This window comes from Ranitomeya variabilis, chromosome 1 (genome assembly GCF_051348905.1).
Source record: "Ranitomeya variabilis isolate aRanVar5 chromosome 1, aRanVar5.hap1, whole genome shotgun sequence".
Classification (NCBI taxonomy): Eukaryota; Metazoa; Chordata; class Amphibia; order Anura; family Dendrobatidae; genus Ranitomeya; species Ranitomeya variabilis.
The window spans coordinates 273039281-273065179 of NC_135232.1; the positions used below are offsets into that span (position 1 = coordinate 273039281).

Below are 25899 nucleotides of genomic sequence, written 5' to 3' on the forward strand. Positions count from 1 at the left end.
AGGGTCCTCATCTTCCTTCCTTCCGATTGGCCATGAAGGTTCTGGGGAGGATGGTAGCAACATTGGAAGCGATTCCCTTCACCCAATTTTACTCGCGACCTCTTCAGCAGGCCATCCTGTCTCAGTGGGACAGGTCTGTCTTCTCCCTGGATCGTCCAATCCGCCTCTTTCCGGGTCAAACGGTCACTCAACTGGTGGCTGACGTCGCCTCTCATCTCCCAGGGCAGGTCCTTCCTTCCAGTTCACTGGCAGGTGGTGATGACAGATGCCAGCCTGCTCGGCTGGGGTGCGGTGTTTGGCCACCTGACTGTTCAGTGTCGTTGGTCGGTGCAGGAGTCTTCTCTGCCGATTAACGTACTCGAGATTCGGCCCATCTTTCTCTCCCTTCGTCACTGGGAAGGGATTCTCAGGGGTCTACCTATCTGAATCCAGACAGACAATGCCACGGCGGTGGCATATGTCAACCATCAAGGGGGGGACTCGGAGCTCCTTGGCCGAGGTACCCAAGATCCTCCTCAGGGCAGAGGCAACGGTTCCGGTGATATTCGCGGTACATATCCCCGGCGTGGACAATTGGGCCGCCGACTTCCTCAGCCGCGAGGGTCTCTCGGCAGGGGAATGGTCCTTGCATCAGGAGGTCTTCCATCAGATTTGTCTTCGATGGGGGACTCCGGATGTGGACCGCATGGCGTCCCGAATGAATAGGAAGGTACCTCGGTTCGTCTCTAGGTCCCGCGGTCCACTCGCAGTGGGCGTCGACGCTCTAGCCATTCCTTGGTCGCAGTTCGTGCTCCCCTATCTGTTTCCACCCCTGCCCTTGCTTCCCAAGCTCTTGAAAAAGATCAAGGCGGAAGGGGTGCCAGTCATTCTGATCGCTCCGGATTGGCCCAGGAGATCTTGGTTTGCGGAGATCATCAACCTTCTCGCGGATGCCCCCTGGCGGCTTCCAGACAGACCCGATTTGCTGTCCCAGGGTCCGATCTGCCACCCGAATTCTCGGTCGCTCAGTTTGACGGCGTGGCTGAGACCGCAATTCTAAGAGCGTCTGGCCTTTCGGATCGGATGATTCGAACTATGATCCAGGCTAGAAAGCCTTCGTCTTCTAGGATCTACTATCATACCTGGAAGGCTTACTTCAGTTGGTGCGAGTCCAACTGCGTTTCGCCTATGTCCTTTTCCCTGCCTTCCATTTTGGCTTTCCTTCAGGCAGGACTGGATTTGGGCCTTGCTTTTAGTTCCCTAAAGGGCCAGGTTTCTGCGCTCTCCATCCTTTTTCAGAAGACGTTATCTTCTCGGCCACAGGTTAAGACCTTCCTTCAAGGAGTAGCCCATGCTGACCCTTCGTACAGGGCCCCTGTGGATTTATGGGATTTAAATCTTGTGCTGGATGTTCTGAGGGGTTCCCCCTTTGAGCCTCTCAGGGGGGTTTCCCTGTCAGCTTTCCTGGAAGGTGGCCTTTCTTGTGGCCATCACTTCTATCTGCCGCGTTTTAGAGTTGGCGGCCCTTTCTTGCCGACCTCCTTTCTTGGTTATCCACCAGGACAAGGTGATCCTCAGGCCTCCACCTTCCACCTCACCGAGGACATTGTTCGACCTTCCTTTTGTCCAGCTCCAACTCATCCTCTGGAGCGATCGTTGAACAAGCTGGACTTCGTCAGGGCAGTGAAGATCTAAATGGATAGAACGTCCACTTTCCGGAAGACTGATTTTTTTTGTCATTCCTGATGGCTCGCGCAGAGGCCTGCCGGCTTCCAAGGCGACTATTGCTCGCTGGATGAGAACGGCCATTTTGGAAGCTTCCAGGGTTAAGAACAGTGCCCCCCTCCTGGGATCAAGGCTCACTCTACCCGGGCAGTCGGCGCCTCCTGAGCGGTGCACCACAGGGCTTCCGCCCTACAGCTTTGCAAAGCGGCAACCTGGTCTTCCATCCACACGTTCGCCAAATTTTACAAGGTCCATACCTACGCTTCAGCAGACGCCAGCCTAGGCAGAAGGATCTTGCAGGTGGCAGTGGTGAGTCCTCTGACCTGATGGAAGTCTGTTTTTCCCACCCCAGGGACTGCTTTGGGACATCCCATGGTTCCTGTGTCCCCCAATGAGGTGATGGAGAAAACAGGATTTTTGGTTGCTTACCGTAAAATCTGTTTCTCGGAGCCTTCATTGGGGGACACCGCACCCTCCCTTGTTCAGTTTCTGTTGTTCTGTGTTCTGACTGTTCTCATTTTTAGTTTCACTATTGTGGTTATTTCAACCTCATTTGTTTCTCCTACTGCTTTCTCACTAACTGAGGTGCATAATGCCAGTCGGTGGGGTGTACACTGCAGAGGAGGAGCTAACTTTTTTTGTGCATAGTGGCAGCAGCATACATCCATGGTTCCTGTGTCCCTCAATGAAGGCTCCGGAAACAGATTTTACGTTAAGCAACCAAAAATCCTGTTTGTTTTTTGTCTGTAAATAGTGATGGCGTTTGGGATCCTGAGAAGTGGCATGCATCTCTCTACCCCAATTCTGGTCGCAGTTCTCCCATTGACTCCTTAAGAAAAGAATCTGATGCAGAGAGAACTTCTCTTAAGCGTAGGATAGCAGGTAAAATGCAAGATTGTCGTCACATTGACAGCTTATGGTGAACCACCACAATCGGTGTTCCCCCATCTGGACAGCGTTGACCCCCAATCAGTAAAAACATTGCTGCTACTTGTCATCTATAAGCCAGTATCTGTTATACCACTGATTACTCATTACTCAGGTTCTTGGATAAAAGAACAATTCAATTCATTTTGTTTTTGACAAGCACAAATGAAGCCTAAATTAGAACACAAAGTGTAGTAGGGTATGCCAAGATTTTTATATATCTCAAAATAGCACCCCACTTTTCACTTATGTGAACATTTCTGCAACTTTACGTCAAAGCAGAAGATTTGGATGAACAGCTCAGAGTGGCTGTTTAAAAAAAAAAAAAAAAAAAAAAAAAAAAATCCATCAACAGTGCATATGAAAATAAGAAACTTTGTATTATCTCATAAGAGATCTGCTTTCTCCTACTGTAATTTATTAATTTATAGGTAAAAACCTGTCTTGTCTGAATACAGACTTTCCCATTACTGAGAGAGGACGTGATCGTTGCCACTGTTAAGATTCTGTGTATACAGGAAAGGGGAGTGTATGGAGGAGTTCTACTTTAAAGAATCCCCCTTGTCAATATTTTATCATATTTAAAATGTTGCAGTCATCGTTACATAGTACTGTGTACTTAGAATGGCTTCCTTGCCTTTCCACCCAGTTATTTCTTCTGTTTTAAATTGGCTCTGACATCATGTGATAAACACTGAGTAGCTGAATCCTTCTAAACTCTATGTAGATAAAGGAGGACCACTTTCCATGTGTGAATCATAAGCCAGGGTGGGCTGGCAGGGATCAGCTGGATCAGGAGTTGGCCAGGGTAATGATAAATGCCGGGACAAGAAAATTCTTCCTGTTTCTTTGAGCAGAGAATAGAGAAAAATTAACTGGGCTGAAAGGCAAAATGAGCAATTGAAAGTACAGTGCTATATACCGTAATGTCTGCGATATATTAAGAGGATAAACACTTTGATGAGAGTGCTTACTTAAATATCGCAATCCTATTCTACAGTGCTTCAGACATTGTCATCCTGATTGGGGCTCACAACCTAAATTCCTTATCAGTATATCTTTGGTGTGTGCAAGGAACCCGGAGGAAACCCACAAACGGGCAACATAGACGCTCCTTATAGAAGTTGGTGGGATTTGAATCCCGGACACCCATAACTGCAAAGCTACAATGCGAACTAGCTCCTCTCCTGCAACCTCCACATATAAGAGTTAATACAGATGGTATTCTCTCAGAAATCATGTCATCACTGAATACAGATTTTAGAATTGAGACTTTTGAGAATGAATCGGTCCTAATGGAGACTGAAGCAGATTTTTGCTGATGAACAAGAAACTCTAACTTTTTGCGTACTATTGATTTTATGAAATTAAAATGTAAACAATAATTACTTTTGTGGTTAAAAGTATACAGTTCAAGCTCTGCTTTGGTAATTGAAGTTCAAAATGTTCATAGTACAAATGTTTCGTACACGCATTTCTATACGTTCATCAATACTGAGGAGACCAAAAATATTCATGTGCCAGTTGACATCAGTTTATTTAAACTTTTACTGTGACCGCATCATCCGTGGTCACAGGAGGCTGTACAAAATGGGAGAGAATATCAACAGTCTAATCATATTTATATTTTTTTCATTTTTTACTTTCTCAATGTTGCTTAGTTCCCCTCCCATCCTTCTTACAGACTGAGCTATAAAGTAAAATAATACATGCTGGACACATGCTTCAAATTTGCAGTGCCCTGAACTTTGCGCAATCTTGGTCAATATTCTGATATCTGTAGCAATGGCAAATGTTCTGCGTTTGACTTGTTAAAATTACTTATTGTGATACTCTCCTTTGCTCATGGCAATGAACACTGTACTGTGAAAACTTCTAGTGTTATTTAGTGTATGTATACATTTCTAATTGTTACTTTTTTAGACCCCAGAGAGCGTGTTAAGGAAGATGACCTTGATGTAGTTCTCAGTCCACAAAGGAGAAGTTTTGGGGGAGGTTGTCATGTGACTGCTGCTGTGGGCTCACGTCGGGCTGGGAGCCCACTAGATAATAAGGAAAATGAGACCCTACGTCTCGCTGGTGGTCGACGAATTGGTAGTGGCAGAATAATCACTGGTAGAGTATTTGAACGCGACTTGCGTGGTGGAGAAAAAGATGGTAGAGAAACCCGTGATGGAAGAGAACGAGAAAAGGAGTACAAGGATAAACGATTTAGGGTATGATCAGTTGGTCATTTTTAGTCATGTCTTTTGACTTCAGCTGTCTTTTTGATTTGTGGTTGTATGTAAATTTTATTAAACTTCTGTTTTTATTTTTCAATAGAGGGATTATGGGGACAGCAAGAGAGTCTTTGGAGAACGCAGGAGAAATGACTCGTACACAGAAGAGGAACCTGAGTGGTTTTCTGGTGGACCTACAAGCCAGTCAGAGACTATAGAACTTACAGGATTTGATGACAAAATCCTAGAGGAGGATCACAAGGGAAGAAAGAGAACACGAAAACGAGTATCTTCTGTGAAGGAAGGCAAGTTAAGGAATATTGCCATGTTCTTCATTTTACAATGAGTCCTTTTTAAAAAAAATAAATACAATTTTTCCATGTTACACATGTATCCCAGAAGAACACTAGTAACTTATATGCAATTATGTAAATTGGTAAGCGGTGTTATGAGGTTTTATATTCTATTACCAGGGTTCGAATGCAATGGAGGAGTCCTGGAGGAAGAAGGCCCTCTTGCCCCAGGATCTACAGCTGACCAGGAAGTGCCTCAAGAGGCTGTTCTGACAGAACCAGCACCTGGAGAATTTGACTTCAATGAATTTTTTAACTTGGACAAGAGCGTGCCTGGCTTGGCTTCGGTGAGTCTCGTAGAATAGATTGCACATGGCTTCAGGCAGGCCTGGAATCAAAGGGAATGTGTCATCAGACTTAGAAAATGACCTATTGTTTTTAAGCGTCAATTTAAAACCTCCATGTCACAATATAAAAAAAAAAAAATCATCCCTAGTGTCTAGCCGTTTTTGCTTGGCCACTGAGCCTCATAAGTCACATGACTCCAGATCAGAGCATACCTAGAAAATTCTCCCATAAAAGTAAATGAACAGCTGTAGTTCTCACAGGTCCATGACTGCAATAAAGCGTGTCTAGGAATGATCAGGCAAGATGGCTGAAAAATTCTAATCTGAAACTTAAATGGATTACAGTAGTCTTATTAGATTTATCTTATTACTTTTTTTTGTAATTATTTATTAATACATAAATGATGCATTCCCTTTATAAAGTTTCTTCTCATATGGGTGTGAAGAATATATCTGGTAGCAGGATGATGATAATCACTACCCTTGCATGTGCGTTTGGGCATATTTGTAAGACAATATTGCTCATCTTTTTGTAAAGTTGACAGCACATTAAGTCATACAATGAAATACAACTATTTTATTTATTTTTTTATGGATGTCAGTTGTGTTAAACTTTACACATCCAATTCTAACTTGTTTTAAATGAGACTGTTAAAAATGAAAAGCCAACCCCCCCGCTCACACTAGTGTATATATCAGACGAGCGCAACGCGAGGAAAACGCGATATTGCACTCAGACCAATGATATTCAATGAGGCGGTGTAGTTCTGCTTTTTTTTTTTTTTTTTTTTTTTTTTTTTTTCTCGGCTGTATTTTTGCATGAGAAAATAATCGTAGTATGCTGTAATTTTACTCAGAAATCTGAGTCTCAAAAAAAAAAAAAAAATCTGTCACGGACCATCAGTATTGCCTCTGATTTTTACGGATTTATTGCAATCCTGTAAGATGGTAAACTGTTAACAGTTAAAGATTAATGGCTGCTGAGTAAAATTAAAACAAACAAAACTTATTGCATAAGGACATCACACCGATGACAAGTGAGAAAGTGTTCCACATGTCTGCATGAGAAAATTATAAAAAAAATTTTTTCTTTTTATACATTAGTGTGAGCGAACCCTAACAGATACATTTTTACATCTGCAAAATTTAAGACCTCCGAATGTGCCCTTTAAAGGTGCTATCACTTGGTGGTTGCTTGTGGTGGGTAATCACGTGTGCACAAAGATGGTGTGGGTTTAATGTTGGGTTTTTGGTTTTAAACCTGGCTTGATATCTCACTCCCTATATTCAATGTCCCCGAAAATGTAGGACTTTTTAATTCAGCTTTGCCTTTAAATCCAGAAATGTGTTATTTCTGATGCTGTCCCTGCTACATAGTATGCTTGTTTTAGAACGGTTGTCATAACATGGCTTGGTACATGGCTTTATATTGACTCACTTGTTCTATGCTCTGCCATACAATTGTGTTCTGTAAAATGTGGTGTGTTTTGGCTGTGGTGCTTATTGCTGGTAACTTTTACCCCATGTTTTGGGTTGGTTGCTCTTTGGTTTCCTTTTTAAAACTGTTGGTACTGAAGGTCTTGAGTTGTGATAAAAGTACGTCAAATAAGATATGTGGTCTGTGGAGTGGAAGTCTCTTGTAATTGTGGTTTGGAAGTTTTCTGCAATTTTCCTGTGAATGATGATTTTGGGGGTTGGGAAAGAAACTACTGCAAAATAAAGGACTTCGTGCTCAGAGCAGATATTGAGCCGCTCAAGAACATTCCCATCAACTACAAGTAAGTGCAACTCAATGGCAGCTCAAGATCTCCATCTCCCAACTGGCTCTTTGGAACTTATGAGATTGATTGGCCACTTTCTTTCTACAGATGATTGAGGATGTGTTGGGGGAGGGTTCAGTGTCTGCCAGCAGATTCAGCAGATGGTTCTCCAATCACAGTCACTCTGGAAGTCGATCCAGCAGCCTGAGGTCCACGCCACATGAGGAGCTAGAAAGTCTAGCAGGTAAAAAAACAAATCCAAATGTGCTATGTATACCACAAAACAACGGTTTTGTATGTTAAGTAGACCTTATTTAATGTTGAGAGGTTAAACTTGTATTCTGATGAGGCCTGTAGAATGCTAAACATGAAAAGTGGAAGCTCCTACTGGGTATCATGCATACTATATATCTGTTTTGTCTTTGGAGCATAAACACAGTGAGTTGTTTGAAATTGGGTTACGGTACTTTCCCACAATGAGAATTTGCTGAAGTTTATCTTGCAGATTTTCTGCATCTACGATTCAAATTGGGTTACTTGCAGTTGTTTTTTATTCCTATGCATGTCTTTGGTATGCGTGGATTTTTTGTTTTGTTTGTTTTGTCAGCCTGGTATTTGGCTTTAATAGGCATGTGCAAATTAAAAGTGTATGCATATATGTATAATATATTTTACATGGTCCTGACCCTCTGTTGAAACACTACAATTTTTACTCCCAACTTGTTAGATCAATAGTGTGGCAATTATATCTGAAACTGTCAATTCATACAGATATTATTTATCCCCAAGGGGATTCTTCATTCAGGTTTGTAGTGTCCAAGCACTGCTGCCTTAAAGCACAGGAATATAAAAAGCTGCCACAGCCAGTCTGAGCATTGCAGTCCGATGTATACGTCCGTATGACTGCGCCCATAGTGTACATTAGGATACAACCAGTAATATATAACTCCCCATCCCACTTGTGGAACCGACACTAGCCTCCTTTACATTCCTGTTTGGGCTAGGAATTACCGTACTGTAGATTTTAATTTATTATTTTTATCAAAAGGAAGACTTGGTTTGGAGCATTAAGGAGAGGTAAAAGATTTAATTCACACTAGCTAAATGTCTAAACCCACTGCTTATTTTTGGGCCTTCCAGCTGTTTTGAGACCATGTCGGTATATAAGGATTGGGTAGTGGGAACTCAATTACCCAATCCTTTAGTTTGGTGTGAAGAACAGAATTATGTGGCAGTGTCACACAATGATACAGGAACACTGTGAATGGTGTAATCGGGGAGGGGTGTTTGGCTAATTCCAAACGTGCTAGTATGCCCACATTTTGCTTATATTTTTGGGTATTCAAAGCTAAGAAAATGAATTGGGTGTTTTTATAGTGGCTATATCCCCCTATGATCTCCAGATTACTTTTAACAAAATTTTGGGGCAACACGTTCCCTTTATAAATTTTACGAACAACAATTTCCACACAAAAAAATCAAAGCTTTTTTTGTGTTAAATCAGATTTTTATTGAGAAAACTACTACATTAGATTTTCCATTTTCCAAAAATGTAACAAAAGAGATACAATAATACTGGAGACACAATCCATATAATATAACTTGAAAGTTGCACATGTCTTATGTGAACACCAAGTCAAGACTGTCATAATTTAAAATAGAAAGTACCGTTACATAGTATTTATAGGCAAAGGAAAACGCATGCGCACACACACTTTCAAAAGCCAAACGCAACCTTGATCAGTTCTCATTTAGATACATTATAAAAGCTCAGATTACATATGTATCATCTAATTCTTACAAACCAACCTTTTTTGCAAATTTTTGAAGTGCATTTTTGTTAATGCACTGCTTTTTCAAGTCTATATGTATTCCTTGAATGTTAGCCTTCTGAAATATTCAGGAATTGTAGTGATGGACATGAAAAGATGATCCATTGTCTCTGTCTGCAGGCTTAGAACAAGTTCTTCCCAGTCGTGGGCAGAACGCTGAAAACTATTTTGCTCCCATTCATTTTGAAGATGCTGCTGACAAAGTTGATATCTTGGAAATGTTGCAGAAAGCCAAAGTTGACTTGAAACCATTGTTGTCAAGCCTGACTGCTAACAAGGAGAAATTACGGGAGAGCAGTAAGTTATTCAGCTTATTCTTTGTTTTCATAAGATGAAAAGGCACAACATGAAGTGTGCCATGTACCTACTACACAGATGGTGCCCTGAACTTGTATTTCAAGTTCCAGAAGAAGAGCCAGTAGTTTGATCACCCTATCTTATTACTGGTTTCAGGAATACTGCATAACATACATGTCCACAATTTTGAAGTGACACCATTCTAAAAACTGCACCCTTCAAGGTGCTATTAACTACATTGAAGAAGCTTATTAACCCTTCATGTGCTTCAAGGGAGCAAAAGCAACGTGGAAGGGAAAATGAACATGCTTTAATCACACAATCTTTACGCTTTTTTTTTTTTTTTTTAATTTTCACAAGGGTAACAGGATAAAATGAACCCCAAAAGTTGTACAATTTTTCTCCTGAGTGCACAGATGACCCCATATGTGGGGGGAAACCACTGGATGAAGGGAAGGGGCACCATTTAACTTTTTGAACGCAAGATTGGCTGGAATTAATATCTGACACCATATTGCGTTTGCAGAGTCTCTAATGTGCCTAATCAGTGGAAGTCCCCCCCCCCCCCCCCCCCCCCCCCCCACAAGTGACCCCATCTTGTAATTTATCTAGAGGCATAGTTTTATAGTAATTGTAATGCTGTTGGTTTTACTGGTGTATGAATTTATAATGTGGTGTTGTACGGTGTTAATCAGATTTTAAGTGTGTAGTGTCAACAGGGTAAAAACAAATTTTATTTTTGTGGGCATGTGGTACGCTTTAATGCAAACCTAAAGCAAAGGCCAGGTTTTCCAGGGCAGGTTTCACAATGGTGGGGGGCCATATTGCCACTCATTTCCTGCGGGGACATCAAGACCCCGAAGGTGGCTCGCACTGACTGGCACTACCAGGACTGCCGCGGCGACATTCCTCCCTGGGGACACAGGCACAGGACCGTGGGTAAGCAGCTTCAAGAAAACTTAACCCCTTCCCTGCACCACAGTGCATATCCTGCCCCTGTCTCTAAAGACACTATGTCTCAACCTAAGGAGACCAAAAAGGGTAACCAGAAGCAGTGTTTTTCACTTCATGTGCCACTTGCAATACGGCCCTGCCCCGAGCTCACAATACCCCGTTATGTGCGGATTGTGACCCGGCCTCTGTGCAGCCGCCTCCCAATGCCGCCGCTGACCTTGCAGAGCCTAGTCCCCGAGTGGGTCACTTCCCTGTCAGTCTATGGCTTTCCTAGCCAAGGCAATTGACTCCCTCCAGGGTCCCTCTTTAAGTCAGACCGCGGAGGACTCTGGCGATGGTACGGAACTGTCCACCAGCAGGGGGCGTACTGTCACTAAGGGCTCGGGGTTCCAGAAAACATACCAATGTCCCATCCCCCCTGACCACGGGCACGTTTGCTTTTCAGCATCTGCAAGTTCAGTCTCCTGTTCCCCTTCTCCAGAGAACCTAAATGACTCTGAATATGAGTCCGACGATTCTTACGTCCAGGATTCCTCGACTTACCAAGAGACACTAGATTCTCTCATTGAAGCGGTCAACAAGACCCTGAAGGTGGACGAGGAATCCGTATCCACTCCGGAACACGCGGTGTCTTTTAAAAAGGCTAAACGGGTCCAAAAAGTATTTCACTCATCCTGCGTTTAAGGAAATCGTACAAAAACACAGGGACCGTCCTGACAAACGCTTCATGGGTCAAAAGCCCATCGAGGCCAAATACCCTTTTGCTCAGGAACTAATCAAGGACTGGCTGCAGTCTCCCTCAGTGGATCCTGCCGTATCACATCTCGCTTCCAAAACTATCTGTCAGATGGTTCCTCAGTCAAGAACCCCTCTGACCATCAAATCAACTACCTGGCTCGCTCCGTCTTCAAGGCCACATGAGCCTCTCTTCCCAGCCTTCGCCGCTTCTTGGGTGGCGAAGGTTATGGTCGCTTGGGCTGAGGTGCTTACCACGACCATCCAAGACACTAATCTCCCTCCAGAGGCTATCAACTTGGCTAACCAGATAACCACGAAGTACCCGGCTTGGGCTAACGCCTCAATAGACGCGGCCAATTTCACTGCACAGGCAACCGCAAATGCAATCTCCATCTGAAGAGCCCTGTGGCTCCGAGACTGGCGAGCAGGTTCTGCTTCCAAGCGTTCTTTGACATCTCTACCCTACTAACCTGGTCCCTTATTTGGAGACAAATTAGACCAAATAATCTCGGATTATACTGGGGGGGGGGGGGGGGGGGGAGTAGATTCCTCCCCCAACAAAAGCCTACCCGGCCGTTTCGGTATCAACTGGCATCAGGATCAGGTTCGCGCGCTGACTGAGGCCCCCAGGTCTCATACAGACCTAACCGCAACTGGAAACCCAGACCGAGATCTTCTGGGTCTAAGGGATCGCACTTAGCTCTCTCAAAGGACAGGTATCAGCGTTCAGTCCTGTTCCAACGAATAATTGCCAATAGATTACTGGTGAAGACATTCTTTCAGGGAATTTCCCGCGTGGCACCTCCCTACAAAATGCCTTTGGATCCGTAGGATCTTAATCTGGTCCTTTGAGCTCTACAGGAGAACCCCTTCGAACCGCTGCGGGACGTCTCTGACCTTCCTTTCCTGGAAGGTAGTTTTTCTAGTGGCTATTACGTCCATTAGGCGTGTCTTGGACTTGGCGGCACTTTCCTGCCCACCCCCTGTTTCTGATTTTTCACCCGGATAAGGCAGGCTTGAGGACCTCTCCTTTTCTGCTCAAGGTCGTTTCATCTTTTCACCTCAATGAAGAGATTATTCTGCCTTAATTCTGTCCGGCACCAGTCCATCACATTGAGAAAGCTCTGCGCACTCTCGATGTGGTGAGGGCCCTTCGATGGTACAGCTCACGGACGGCTCCCTTCCATAAGTCGGATGTCCTATTCGTACTTCCAGAGGGACAAAGGAAGGGCTCTCCCGCTTCCAAGGCTACTCTAGCCAAATGGATCCGATCGGCTATTCAGGAATCCTATTGTGTCAAGGGTGTTCCTATCCCAGCAGGGGTTAAGGCCCATTCTACTTGGTCGGTGGGCGCCTCTTGGGCCATCCGGCACCAGGAGTCGGCACAACAGGTCTGCAAAGCTGCGACATGGTCCAGTTTGCATACTTTTACAAAACATTACCACATTTATTCTCTATCTTCTGCAGACTCCGCTCTTGGCAGGCGCATTCTGCAATCGGCGGTACCTTAGCTGTAAGCCAGTGGTACATGGGGTATTAGCTATGTTGTTTCCCGCCAAGGGACTGCTTTAGGACGTCCTATGTCCCTCAATGATGCGTAGGAGAGAAGATTTTTGTGTACTCACGGTAAAATCTTTTTCTCCGAGCCAATCGTTGGGGGACCCAGCACCCACCCTGTTAGCCTTTTGGCTCATTGTTGTTAGTTCTTGGGTTTTGACATAGTTTTTATTGTCTTTCGTTTCATACTCCTACTGCTTTACTACAGAACTAGTTGAATCCTGGCCAGTGAAGGGGTGTATACTGCAGAGGAGTTAATCTTTCTGTGTTAACTTGGTGTCCTCCTAGTGGCAGCAGCATAACACCCATGGTCCTGTGTCCCCCCCCCCAATGATTGGCTCGGAGAAAAAGATTTTACTGTGAGTACACAAAAATCTCCTTTTTGGATTCCCCTCTTGGAGCACTTGCTGCAACTTTTTTGTGATCTTCCTTTCTTTCCTGTCTGGGGAACTTCTAAAAAATGTTGACCAGGGTACTATCTATTTCAGAAGTACTGGAACCCTCACCTTCCTGAGTGCCAACTATTAGGGTCTTGATGACTACCTCCTGAAACTGAAGGAAGGTCCCCCGTATTGCTTGCAGATCGAAACAGCCCAAAAGCCTTGTACAGATGGCACTGTACAATATACAAAAAAAAAAAAATAAAAAAAATGGCCATGGCACTGTATGGTTTGAGGATCTGATCTTTCAAATCTATACTATGATGCAAAAATGTTTGGATCGCTTTAAATGTCCTTGTCATGGCCATGCGGAATACCAGTGTACAGTAGAAAATCAGTACTCCAGTATTTCTGAATGTCTGGCTTTCTGACTGCCTACAGCAGTATGTGCAGCACAATTCCCCAAAATGTCATCTCTGCTGCATTAACAGGGGTCCATTTGGCATATGATGATGTAGGATTTGGGGTAAATAAATTGATGGGCATAAAAGCTTGTCTGGGCCACCATAATATTTATTTCCTTGCTGAAAAAGAATTTGAAGTACATTTCAATGAAGCCAGTGGTGTCAAACTGGAATCCCGAGCTGCCAATGAAATCCAGAAATAACAGGCTGATAAATGTTTAGGGGATGCAATCCATATGGTGCTGGGGGTCCTTTCTCACTAGAGGAGGATTAGAGGAATCTTCCTCACTGGCGGAATCTGTCTGAGGCAAGGAAAGTGTATTCCTCGTGTGTGTGTGTACACACACACACACACACACACACACACACACACACACACACACACACACACACACACACACACACACACACACACACACACACACCAGGGATTGGATACAGATCGTGGGGATCACACTGGCCACCAATGAATCTTTATCCCAGGTAACATGGGTGGGGGGGTCTTGCAACCTCTCTGCATGCCACCTGAGAGGAAGATTGCGTGCAGAGTGGGGATCGCTATTTTAGATGAACCCCTTTGTCTGAACAATAGTTTCTGGCCAATTAGCGCCAATCAGCGCCAGAGGCATTAATCAGGAGAGGTGACGTTGCGATCACCCCACCCATTGTGATTGGTGCTGTCATACAGCATCGATCACAGCATGTCACATGTTTTTGTCTTGTGTGTTTTTTGTTTTTTTCCCAAAACGTTGACACATTGCTGTGATTGGCTGGTCAGAACTGAGCAATCACCGACGTGCAGGGATGGTCTGTTGAAAGGGGACAGCAGCCATCTTAACCCGGTTACTGGAAATGGCAGCACCGTACGTATACTACGTTTTGCGGGAACACCGCTTCTGCATCGCAGTACATGTACAGTGCATGTCGGGAAGGGGTTAAATTCAGTAGGGAAAATGTGCAACAAGTTGGTGACAAATCGCTGTTGTTGATATTCTGCAAATGCACGTCAATTTCTTAATGGGAAAAACTTACCACAATAGTCAAATAAAAAATCAGACTGATGTTGTTCAGCAAATGTTACTTTGCAACCATACGTGTTTGCCACTCTCCTGGTAATGTAGCTTCTGTTGTAAAAGTGACTTTTTGATAGTCAAAGAACTTTGTCCCTTTCCTTGTTTGGTTGTGTACTTTTCACCCCTTTCTCTGACAGCCATAGGCAAGGAGGCAGGCTTGGCTACAGCTAGTCCCTTTAATCTCCATGCCACACACGGAGACAATGCTGCCTGTGTTGGTCATTGGTTACACAGCAGAAGCCCCACTTACAGGAGCATATGACAAGCTGTGATCTTGGATTATTGGTGAAGTTAAAAAAAAAAAAAAAAAAAAAAAAAATTGGCTATTAAAACTGTGAAAGAGTATTGGGTATTTACATTTAGAAAACCAAAGTGGCACAAAGTAAGGGTTTCTTAAACAATATTTTATATTTGTGTAGACTTGATTAGCAGATCTTTGGGGCACAACAATAACCAATTGTTTTGGTTGCAGCACATTCTGGAGTTGCCTTGTCAGTGGAAGAGGTGGAAGCTGGACTCAAGGGTCTGAAAGTTGAACAAGAGGGGAAGATTGCAACTCCTTTCATGGCTGAACAACTGGAAGAAGCTTTAACAGTTATGGCTGGACCAAGAAGGCTGCAGAAAGATGGAGACATGTCCGCTTTTAACAAACTTGTAAGCAGTATGAAGGCAAGTGGAACGCTACCTAACCAACCCAAAGTCAATGTAAGTATTGTTTTAAAGGTCTGTTAATCACGTTACTCTATACTATGAGGAAAAGCTTAATACTTCACTTTTATGTCCAGTGGACAAGCGGTCTCTGCTTGTGCAATGTGTGTGTCTGGCTGGCTAGTTGTTTTTGGTAGCATATTAGTTGGATAGGGTTTTTCCTTTTTTCTGTAAGTTGTTTAGAATGATTCTTCCCTGTGCTCAGACTGCATTTGTATGTTGTAGTAAAGTTCTTAGTAGGTGCCAGTGAGTATGGAAATCTAAGTTTTCAAATTTGTGCAGCTACTTTCCATTTAATATCCCATCTTGTGACATATCATGCCTGGTTGTGTTCACCTGATAAAGGATGTCTCACTTGGGTTCTTGCACAAATTGTCATGTGGGTATGGTGTGCACTCTTCCTTTTCTTTTTTTTTTTTTTTGCATGTGTTCTAATAAATTTTCTTTTTCTGTAGAGGAATGCAGACAGCCATTTGATGTCCTCTGATGTCACAGGTCCTTCTCCCCTGCAGCGGAACATTTTGCAGGTATGGCGTCACGATCAGGCAGGCCAGCTAAATGTTAGGGTTTAGCTGGTTCAAGTCTGGAATTGTGAGCCTATTTATTGTCTTAAGCAGGAGCTTCTTGGGCCTCCTATCTCTGATCCGTCCTCCAATGTTCTGGGATCCCTAGACCCTACGGCATCGCTTCTAAGGCAGCGGACACCATCTCCTCAAATACCACCAATGTTCCATACACGTGCCTCCTCTGCTGATTATCTTCGAAATAGAATACCCTCTCCATTAGGTAACTGGCATTCTGCAGGATGTTATCTGAAAACTGGCTTTTGCATGCCTGTTGTGGTTTTTTTGTTTTGTTTGTTCTCTTCTTAAGCAAAGTGTTTGATAAATGTAAATGGTTTTGTTTGTTTGTTTTAACTCTTAAATGCTTAATTTGTATATAGGTTTTTCAGGTCATCAGCAACTCCTAGGAGAACAGTTTTCCACGGGAATGCCGAAGGCTGACAGCCCTGTAATGGCACAGGTATGTGCTCAATTTCACTTCTTAGAGTGTGGTGTGTTTTTTTGCAATACAGGACTAGTTGTCTTGTGCCATGTAGTCCTTCTGTTAACTGCGGCCAATCTACCAGTTCTAAATGTTGAGCCCTGTTCACACCACTGACCACTTTCTGCCAGTGTATAAAGAAAGCTGTCAATTTGTGGTGGGGGCAAGTTTACACAGAGCTCAGGAATATGGAGGACTGCATTGCAGCAGGTTTTCAAGTTCTCTGGTGATAATTGCCTGCTGATTAAACATTGATTTTATCAAAACTCCAGCAACCAGCCCATTAAGTGACACATCACTGGTAACTGTCTCTCTAAATTCTGTAGCTCTCAGATGTTTGACTTCTCAAAACTTCCTTTAAACTTAATTTATATAGGATTGGACAACCCAGTAACTACATAGAAACTTTTGTTGAGCCATTAGAAAAGGTGTTTTTGATGTACCACTGTGTATAATATACCCTGGTGATAGTTTCACCCTGGTGTTTGAATTATCAAGGTGCAAACTATTGTCTCATGCACAAATATTTGTACTGACTTTTTCTTCCTTTTAAAAGGTTAGTCCAATGGAGTTGCAGCAGGCTGTGTTGGAAGGCTTGGTACCTCATGATCTTGCCTTCCCAACGGCTAGGTACTACCCATCGGTCTACAGCAAAATACAGATGGATAAAGGAAGGGATGGTCTTCGTATCAGGTCAGTGTAAAGACTCCAATATGTCAATAAGTATTAAGCTGTGGTTTCCATGGTCTTAAAGAATGAATGTTTTTACTTTTCTATACTCAGACCGCAACAGAGAATAAATAAATCTCCCGTAAGCAACATGCGCACATCGGCTGTATCACCAGGCCCTGGAGCCCCTGTTACTAGCATGGTAAGCAGTGTGGAATAATAACCTTTTGTTAACTGTTAAATCGAGCTCTTGTCCACTTGATCAAAGTAATAATTGTTACCTATGTTAAATAATGCCACATGTATAAGTTAATTTAATAAGAACTACAAAGAAATTGACACTTGGATTAAAATGACTTTATTTTTCTCGGTTTTGTTAATGAGCATTTCACTTTCTTTTTAGCTGTCCCCATCATTTACACCTACCTCAGTCATCCGTAAAATGTATGAAAGCAAGGAGAAGAGCAAAGATGAGACCCCTTCTGGAAAGCCAAGTGCCCAGGGCAAAGAAGAAGGAAGAAGGTTGCAGGAAGGTAATTAAGTTATGGTGCTGCAAACCTTGGCACTGAATACAGTAGCTTTCTGCCAAACTTTTCTTATTCCTACTTCTTATTTAATAACAGATGGAGTCTTATCTGGTCATTTATCTGACAATGCCGTCCAAGGCACCTCTCCAGTCCTGGGAACCAGGTTTCCCAACTCTCAACGCACTGGGTGTACACCACCACTACCCCACCAGAATCGCTACACCAAAGATCAAGAATGCCGGCCTAAATCTTCTGGGAGGCAAACGCCAACTATGACTTCAGTTCCTGGAGCATCTTTTTTGCGCCCTCTCCACCAGGTACCTGTTCTGCCAGTTGTTCGGCCATCCCACCAGTTGCATCCTGGTTTGGTGCAGAAGATGTTGGCACAGGGTCTACCTCCACAACATCTCTCCCTACTGCATGCAGGTCAGTATATTGCGCCTATAAAGCTTTAAAAGTAATCTCGCCACATTTGACCGATCTAAACTAATTAATATGGGCATACGGGATATAGAATGCTGAAAATAGTGCTATCTGTATGCATCATATCAGATGCCATATTGATAAATCCGCTTTTATGACTTTATCTAAACTGCCTCTTCTTCCAGGGTCTGGGGAGGATGTTGTCTGGAAGATGATGCTGATTCCAGAGCTTTTTATATGAAGTGGGAGTTACCAGTGTGATGTGTAATGGCTGTAGAGCTGTGCGATTATAACTGACAGGTCTTCAGATTCCTCTCAGCTCCAGCTTCTATCTCCCAGTAAACCCAGCCCAGACAGGGCTGCAATACAGCAGAACTGAGAAAAGAGAACAATGTGTTTGCAAGAAGATCAATTTCTCAGTCGCCCATGACAGCACACCAGAGAGAGAGGGGATCCGCCCTTCAGGGACAGGAAACCTACAGGATAAAAGGGCGGTAACTCTCCCCTGCATCAGTTTGGTTTCCTGTACCTGAGAAGAACCGTGAAGAAGCCTGGAAATCCGGAGCCGGCCAGTCCGAGTCCTGGCAGCGGGGAGGCCCCTGCCACGGCTGGTGCGGTGTCCGAAGCCGCCACGGCTACGACCGACGGGTCCTCAGCGTGAGCGGGGGGAAGCGCAGCCGCCACTCCGGATAGGTTGGGGCTCCCGGCATTCGGCCGCACTCAGGACGCTGGCGTTTCCAAGATGGCGCCGCACCGGAGGTGATAGGACGACTTCCGGTTCGGGGGCAGCGCTGTAACCAAGGTGTACCAAGATGGCGCTGCCCCGGAACCGGATTACTTCATTTCCGGGTCCCTGACTGCGCGCGCATGCGCAGTAGCATTTTTTTTGGGGAAAAAAAAAAGATGAACGCTTCCTCATCGATGCAGCCACGGAGGAGGGGCTAATAATGAGCGCTCTGCTTAAAAGATGGTGCACATAGGAGCTCCTTGCTGCATGCCGTCCCAGGGTATTATAGCCATGGAAGACAGCGATCAGCAGCTCCAGCCGCAGCAGCGCCACCATCAACGACCGAAACCGGACGTGCAAAAGAAGTGAACCTCTGCGGGCACCCGGAGTTCTCGGTCTGGTAGCCATTCCACACAACGTAGCAAGACTTCCAGCGTGGTGAATCGGCTACCATCTACGGATCTCTCTTCAAGATCCTACCCCTCCTCCAGAACCGGCAAGGAAGAGAACGGCAAAAACAAAGCACAGAACCTGCCCATTGTGCGATAAAGAATTACCGCAATCTTCGGATAAAAAGTTATGTGATTCGTGTATTGGTCAAGTCCTCTGCGAGGAGACTCCAAACTTTGCCTCTGAGTTACGGTCCGTAATTAAAACAGAGGTAGAATCTGTGTTTAAAACCATTAAAGGAGAAAGGAAAGTCAGTAAGGGAAAACCTAATCCTTATAGGAATTCTGATTCCTCCAGCTCTGATATTGTAAACTCAGATACACAGAACTCCTCCTTCTCTTCCTCAGATGACGAAAGGGGAGGTCGTCATTGTTTTCCCTTAGATGAGGTTGACGGCCTTGTTAAAGCGGTGAGGTCGACAATGGGGGTATTGGACCCTCGTCCTGACAAAACAGTTCAGGATGTCATGTTCGGAGGACTATGCCAAAAAAAGCGGAGAGTTTTTCCCCTAAATGAAAATATACAAACATTAATCAAAAAAGAGTGGGAAAAACCAGAGGGGAAAAATGCATCAGTTCCCTCTATTAAAAGAAAATATCCCTTTGAAGAGGAATCTTCCACTTCATGGGATAAGGCTCCCAAACTCGACGTGGCGGTAGCTAAAGCCTCAAAAAGATACGCGTTACCATTTGAAGATATGGGAACCCTAAAAGATCCACTTGACAAGAGAGCCGACACCTTTCTTAAAGGTGCCTGGGAGTCGGCAGGAGGATGCTTGAGACCGGCCATAGCAGCGGCTTGCACGTCACGCTCCCTTATGATCTGGATTGACAACTTAGAGAAACAGCTGAGGGATGGGGTACCCAGAAATAGTGTTAGACTCTATTCCTATGATTAGAGGTGCCGCGGCATTTCTAGCTGATTCGTCTGCCGACTCAATCAAATTAACGTCTAAATCTGCAGCCCTCTCGAATGCAGCACGCAGAACCCTGTGGCTAAAAAGCTGGCCAGGAGATTTACAAACTAAACACAAACTGTGTTCTATCCCGTGTGAGGGCAAGTTTCTCTTTGGAGAGACTCTAGACGATATCCTGCAAAAAGCAGGTGATAAAAAGAAGGGGTTCCCCAACCTGACTCCAACATTCAATAAGCGGCCCTTTCGGAGTAGGACATTTTTCAGGAGAAGACCACCAAGAGAACAAAACCGCTGGGATGATGGGAAAAGAAGAGAAAGAGGGTTCCTCTTCGGTAGTTCCCCACGTGATAAGAAACCCCCCCCCCCTAAGTGACGTCTCCCCCAGGGTGGGAGGGAGGTTGTCTCAATTCCTCCCGGCCTGGGAAAAAATTACTACCAGCCCCTGGATACTGAATCTGATAAACGCAGGGCTTCAAATAGAATTTTTTTCCCTACCCCCCCGACACTATGTAGTAACTCCACTGAGGTCTTCTACCCAACAACAAGAAGCTCTAGAACTCGAAATCCTAAAATTATTGGACAAAAATGTCCTCCTGGAAGTTCCCCCTCTGGAGAGAAAGAAGGGTTTCTACTCCCCATTATGCCTGGTTCCCAAACCAGACTGGTCTTTCCGGACCATAATAAACTTACGGAAATTAAACACTTACGTAAAGAACAAACGATTCAAAATGGAATCAATAAAGTCGACAATAAAAAACCTGTTTCCGAACTGTTTTATGGTAGTTCTAGATCTCAGCGACGCGTATTATCACGTCCCCATCCACAAGGATTCTCAAAAATTCCTCAGACTGGCAGTGGTCATAAAGGGGCAGATAAGGGAATACCAATACAGAGCCCTTCCCTTTGGCATATCAATTGCGCCTCGCATCTTCACCAAATTGGTAGCAGAGATGATGGCACATCTAAGGGAAGAGGACATCTTAATCGTTCCATATTTGGACGACTTTTTGATTGTAAGCAGCTCGGCCCAACTCTGCAATCAGCAATGCCAAAGAGTGATAGACATTTTGAAAACTAGGCTGGCTGGTGAACCTTCAAAAGTCAAAACTGGAACCAACCAGGGTCCAGGAATTTTTGGGTCTCACTCTGGACTCAAGTTCCCAAGAATGTCGCCTCCCAATTCAGAAAAGACAAAAGATATTACATCTAGTGTCAGAAGCTTGTTCAAAACCATCCATGTCTCTGAGGAAGGCGATGTCGTTACTGGGGTCCCTCTCTGCTTGCCTTCCAGCAGTTCAGTGGGCGCAGCTCCACACGAGACCCCTCCAGTGGGACATTTTAAAAGACCAGAGTTTACTAAGGGGTCGATTAGAGGGTCGCATGACTCTAAGTTCGCCCGTTATTCATTCCCTAACCTGGTGGTTAAATCCCACCAACCTATCAAAAGGGATTCCATGGGTGATAGAGGACCCTCAGATAGTAACAGATGCAAGTCCCACAGGGTGGGGGGCTCATCTGAACAACAAAGTCGCTCAGGGGGTATGGACGAGTCAGGAACTCGGGACTTCCTCAAACCAAAAAGAGCTGAGAGCGGTGAATCATGCACTACTTTTTTTCCTAAGAGGATTACAAGGGCATCATGTCCGAATTTTTTCGGACAACAAAGTAGTTGTAGCTTACTTGAACCACCAGGGGGGGACCAGGTCTCAAACATTAATGGAGACTACCTCTGAAATTTTCAGCCTAGTACAGAACAATTTTCTATCCCTATCAGCCCTACATATAAAAGGAGTAGAGAACCAGGAAGCCGACTTCCTAAGTCGTACCCAACTAAAACAAGGAGAATGGTCCTTGAATCAGGGGATATTCAACAAAATCAGACTTATGGGGCATCCCTGTAATAGACCTCTTTGCAAATATGCACAACAGGAAGGTGAAAACCTTTTGCTCCTTAGATCCCAGAGGGAATCCTCAGGCAGTAGATGCATTTACGATTCCCTGGACACAAACACTTGCGTACGCATTTCCTCCCATCATCCTCATTCCAGCAGTTCTGCGGAAAATCAGGCAGGACAAATCCAGGCTTATCCTAATGGCCCCCTTCTGGCCCAAAAGGGCCTGGTTCTCCTGGCTGAGGATGCTATCGATCACCGATCCCTGGGTCCTTCCGGATTTTCCAGACCTTCTATATCAGGGACCGGTGTTCCACCCCCAGTCAGAGAATCTCCACTTAACAGCGTGGAATTTGAGAGGTCACTATTGAGGGATAGAGGGTTTTCTAACAAACTAGTCTCTACACTAATGAAAAGTAGAAAACCTGTGACCACAAAAATATATGGTAAAACTTGGCAAAAATTTGTATCCTCCTCCGGGGTCAGGTTGCAAGACGGGGTTCCAGTGACTGAAATATTAGAATTTCTGCAAAAGGGGTTAGACTTGGGCCTTTCAATAAGCACCTTAAAAGTACAGATATCAGCCTTAGGAGCACTGTACTGTGAAAACATAGCAGCAAACCCTTGGGTGATACGGTTTATCAGAGCAGCCGCAAGGTCTAAACCTGTAACAGTACAAAAATTACCAACTTGGGACTTGAACTTAGTCTTGTCAGCCCTGACAGAACCCCCGTTTGAGCCTGTAGAGTCAATACCTCTTAGGATTCTATCACTTAAAACTGCCCTCCTAATAGCCCTGACATCGGCACGTAGAATAAGTGATCTCCAAGCCCTGTCCGCAAACCCTCCCTTTACACAAATCCTAGATGATAAAGTTGTACTAAAGACAGACCCTGCCTATCTACCCAAAGTAGCATCCATATTTCGCAGGTCCCAGGAAATAATCCTTCCTTCCTTCTGTCCAGACCCTAAAAATAGGAAAGAAGAAAAATTCCACACACTAGATGTGAGAAGGTGTCTAATCCAATATATTAAATCCACCCAACAGTGTAGGAAGGAAGGGTCTCTTTTTATCTGCTTCCAGGGGCCTAGGAAAGGACTCAAAGCTTCTAAAAGCACTATAGCACGATGGGTAACAGATGCAATAGCCTTGGCCTACTCATCCACCGGGAACGCCGTTCCACAGGGACTGAAGGCCCACTCTACAAGGGCTATGGCGACCTCCTGGGCCGAAAGGTCAGAGGTACCATTAGATCAAATCTGTAAGGCGGCCACCTGGTCATCACCCTCAACCTTTTTCAGACACTATCGTTTAGACCTAGCCTCTTCATCTGACCTAACCTTCGGAAGAAGGGTTCTGCAGGCTGTGGTCCCTCCCTAACCAATATATCTCTGCAATTCTCTCTGGTGTGCTGTCATGGGCGACTGAGAAAGTCAGTTACTCACCGATAACGGTGTTTCTCAGAGCCCATGACAGCACCTACTTATTCCCCCCCTCACCACGTGTGCGGTGAGCACATTATTTTGTGTGAAGTGCCTTTTCATATAGACACGGTGTTTACTTGTTAAGCAATATGATAAAATTGTATATTTTTTGTTGTTGTGACTAACCTGGAGGACCTCCGATGCTCTGTAAACAAAACTGATGCAGGGGAGAGGTACCGCCCTTTTATCCTGTAGGTTTCCTGTCCCTGAAGGGCGGATCCCCTCTCTCTGGTGCGCTGTCATGGGCTCTGAGAAACACCGTTATCGGTGAGTAACTATGACTTTCGTTTCTCCTGTTCTGTTACTTGTCTCACTGGTAACTCCCCCTTGCGACCTCTGCCGTAGCCGTACTATTCCCGCTCAGGTCGCATGCCTCCCTTTGATATGCGCTGCAGCTGTGAGCCCACATCTTTGCCCTGTGCATGTCAGCTGTTGTTCTCTCCGGGTTCTTTTATCTTTATGGCGATCTAGTATAGCCTCAGTCATCTGGCTTTTTAGAGGTGTTTAACCCCTTAAGCCCCAAGGGTGGTTTGCACGTTAATGACTGGGCCAATTTTTACAATTCTGACCACTGTCCCTTTATGAGGTTATAACTCTGGAACACTTCAACGGATCCAAGTGATTCTGACATTGTTTTCTTGTGACATATTGTACTTCATGATAGTGGTAACATTTCTTCAGTATAACTTGCGTTTATTTGTGAAAAAAAAGGAAATTTGGCGAAAATTTTGAAAATTTCGCAACTTTCCAACTTTGAATTTTTATGCCCTTAAATCACAGAGATATGTGACACAAAATACTTAAGTAACATTTCCCACATGTCTACTTTACATCAGCACAATTTTGGAACCAAAATGTTTTTTTTTGTTAGGGAGTTATAAGGGTTACAAGTTAACCAGCAATTTCTCATTTTTACAACACCAATATTTTTTAGGGACCACATCACATTTGAAGTCATTTTGAGGGGTCTATATGATAGAAAATACCCAAGTGTGACACCATTCTAAAAACTGCACCATTCAAGAAGTTTATTAACCCTTCAGGTGTTTCACAGGAATTTTTGGAATGTTAAAGTTAAACGTTCATTTTTTTTTATTTTTTTAAAAAAAATTTGTTAAATCGCCTCTCATTGGGGGACACAGGAACCATGGGTGTATGCTGCTGCCACTAGGAGGCTGACACTATGCAAATAAAGTTAGCTCCTCCTCTGCAGTGTACACCCCACCGACTGGCATTATACTCTTCAGTTTAGCTAAGTGTCAGTAGGAGGTGGACACGGGTCTTTCATTAGACCCTTATCTACCTCAATGTGCGTCGTTTCTTTTCAGGTTTTTCTGGAGGGATACAGGGTGAACAGTCACACCTGTAGTCCCATAATACGGACTATGAGTACGGCGTGTACTGCCACTCCGTATCCTCATAGATCCAGGACCAAGAGCCTAGCACACAAGCGTGCTCAGAAGTCCGGTCCTGGCTCCGTCCCCCACCCACTCGCCCACCAGAGCCTGTCGGTTGGAGGAGACGAGGACGTTCATCACAGTTCCGTGGATGTCTCATTCCCCTCAGGTTAGTAACTGCGTGGGATGTCTAGGTGAGTGTTTACCCTAAATTTTCCCAGCTCTTCCCCTGCCCTCCCTCTCAGTGTGGGGGAGTAGAAGTCCCTAAATGCGCTGCACGATTTTCTTATGGCGGCGCTGACCTTTATTGTTAATGGGGATCCCAGGGGCACCAACATGAGCAGTATCTCTTCGCGCGGTGGCCCTTCAGGCCACCGCGTTTCCTCCTGAGCTATCCCCTTCATCAGGGCCTCAGTGCTCTCCCTGCAGCTGCACTGCTCGGCGGCAGCAATGTCTCCTCTTACAGGGGCATCCCTGCGGCCGCAATGCGTCCTGTGCCTGCCAAGGCCGCCGTGCTACTTACTACCTGCCGGCTTCGGCGCCGCGATCCTCTCTTCGGCGGCACCGGCCTCTAATTTAGGCTCCGGCCGGGGCCTACTTCCGGCGCCGCGACCCCGACACTTCCGTTCCCTCGGGCGGCCCTGGAAGGCTGCCGCGCTGCTCTGCGGCGCGCTGCTCCGCGGCGCGCTGCTCCGCGGCGCGCTGCTCCGCGGCGCGCTGCTCCGCGGCGCACTGCTCCGCGGCGCACTGCTCCGCGGCGCACTGCTCCGGGGCCGCGGTCTTTTTCCGGCAGCGCCGGCCTCTAATTTAGGTCCCGGCTTCTGCCGGGGTCTACTTCTGGTACCGCACGCCTCCACTTTCTTCGGGCGGGCTTTCTCCCGCCCGACAAACTGTGCCCTGCACTCTCCGCCCACCGGCGCCATCTCGGCTGACTCCGCCCCTTCCTCCACGCCGCTGCTTGACTCACAGGGCAGGAGATTCCACACGTGCCCCGCATTTTCGCCAAAGAGCGCCTGGCAGGCGGATTTGTGTTCTAAAAAGTCCCTTACCAGCCTGCCTTTTCAGGGGTCTCGTCTCTTTGGATCTAAACTGGACCAAATCATTAAGGAAGCTACA

General features: G+C 45.1%; 1 protein-coding gene across 8 annotated transcripts in view; it reads left to right on the top strand.

Annotated features, from left to right (window-relative positions):
• Positions 1 to 25899, top strand: part of EIF4ENIF1 (eukaryotic translation initiation factor 4E nuclear import factor 1) — a 59269-nt gene that overhangs the window by 6165 nt on the left and 27205 nt on the right. For 3 of the 8 annotated variants that reach the window (XM_077293907.1, XM_077293914.1, XM_077293923.1), the window contains exons 4-17: positions 2459 to 2586; positions 4555 to 4847; positions 4954 to 5155; positions 5324 to 5490; positions 7359 to 7494; positions 9203 to 9379; positions 15018 to 15250; positions 15709 to 15780; positions 15871 to 16039; positions 16197 to 16276; positions 16854 to 16990; positions 17081 to 17168; positions 17370 to 17499; positions 17590 to 17919. In XM_077293907.1, the coding sequence (XP_077150022.1) occupies positions 2459 to 2586; positions 4555 to 4847; positions 4954 to 5155; positions 5324 to 5490; positions 7359 to 7494; positions 9203 to 9379; positions 15018 to 15250; positions 15709 to 15780; positions 15871 to 16039; positions 16197 to 16276; positions 16854 to 16990; positions 17081 to 17168; positions 17370 to 17499; positions 17590 to 17919 (2342 nt within the window). The remainder of the gene's footprint in view (positions 1 to 2458; positions 2587 to 4554; positions 4848 to 4953; positions 5156 to 5323; positions 5491 to 7358; positions 7495 to 9202; positions 9380 to 15017; positions 15251 to 15708; positions 15781 to 15870; positions 16040 to 16196; positions 16277 to 16853; positions 16991 to 17080; positions 17169 to 17369; positions 17500 to 17589; positions 17920 to 25899) is intronic. The other 5 variants (XM_077293960.1, XM_077293950.1, XM_077293970.1 and 2 more) reach the window with 2 other exon arrangements.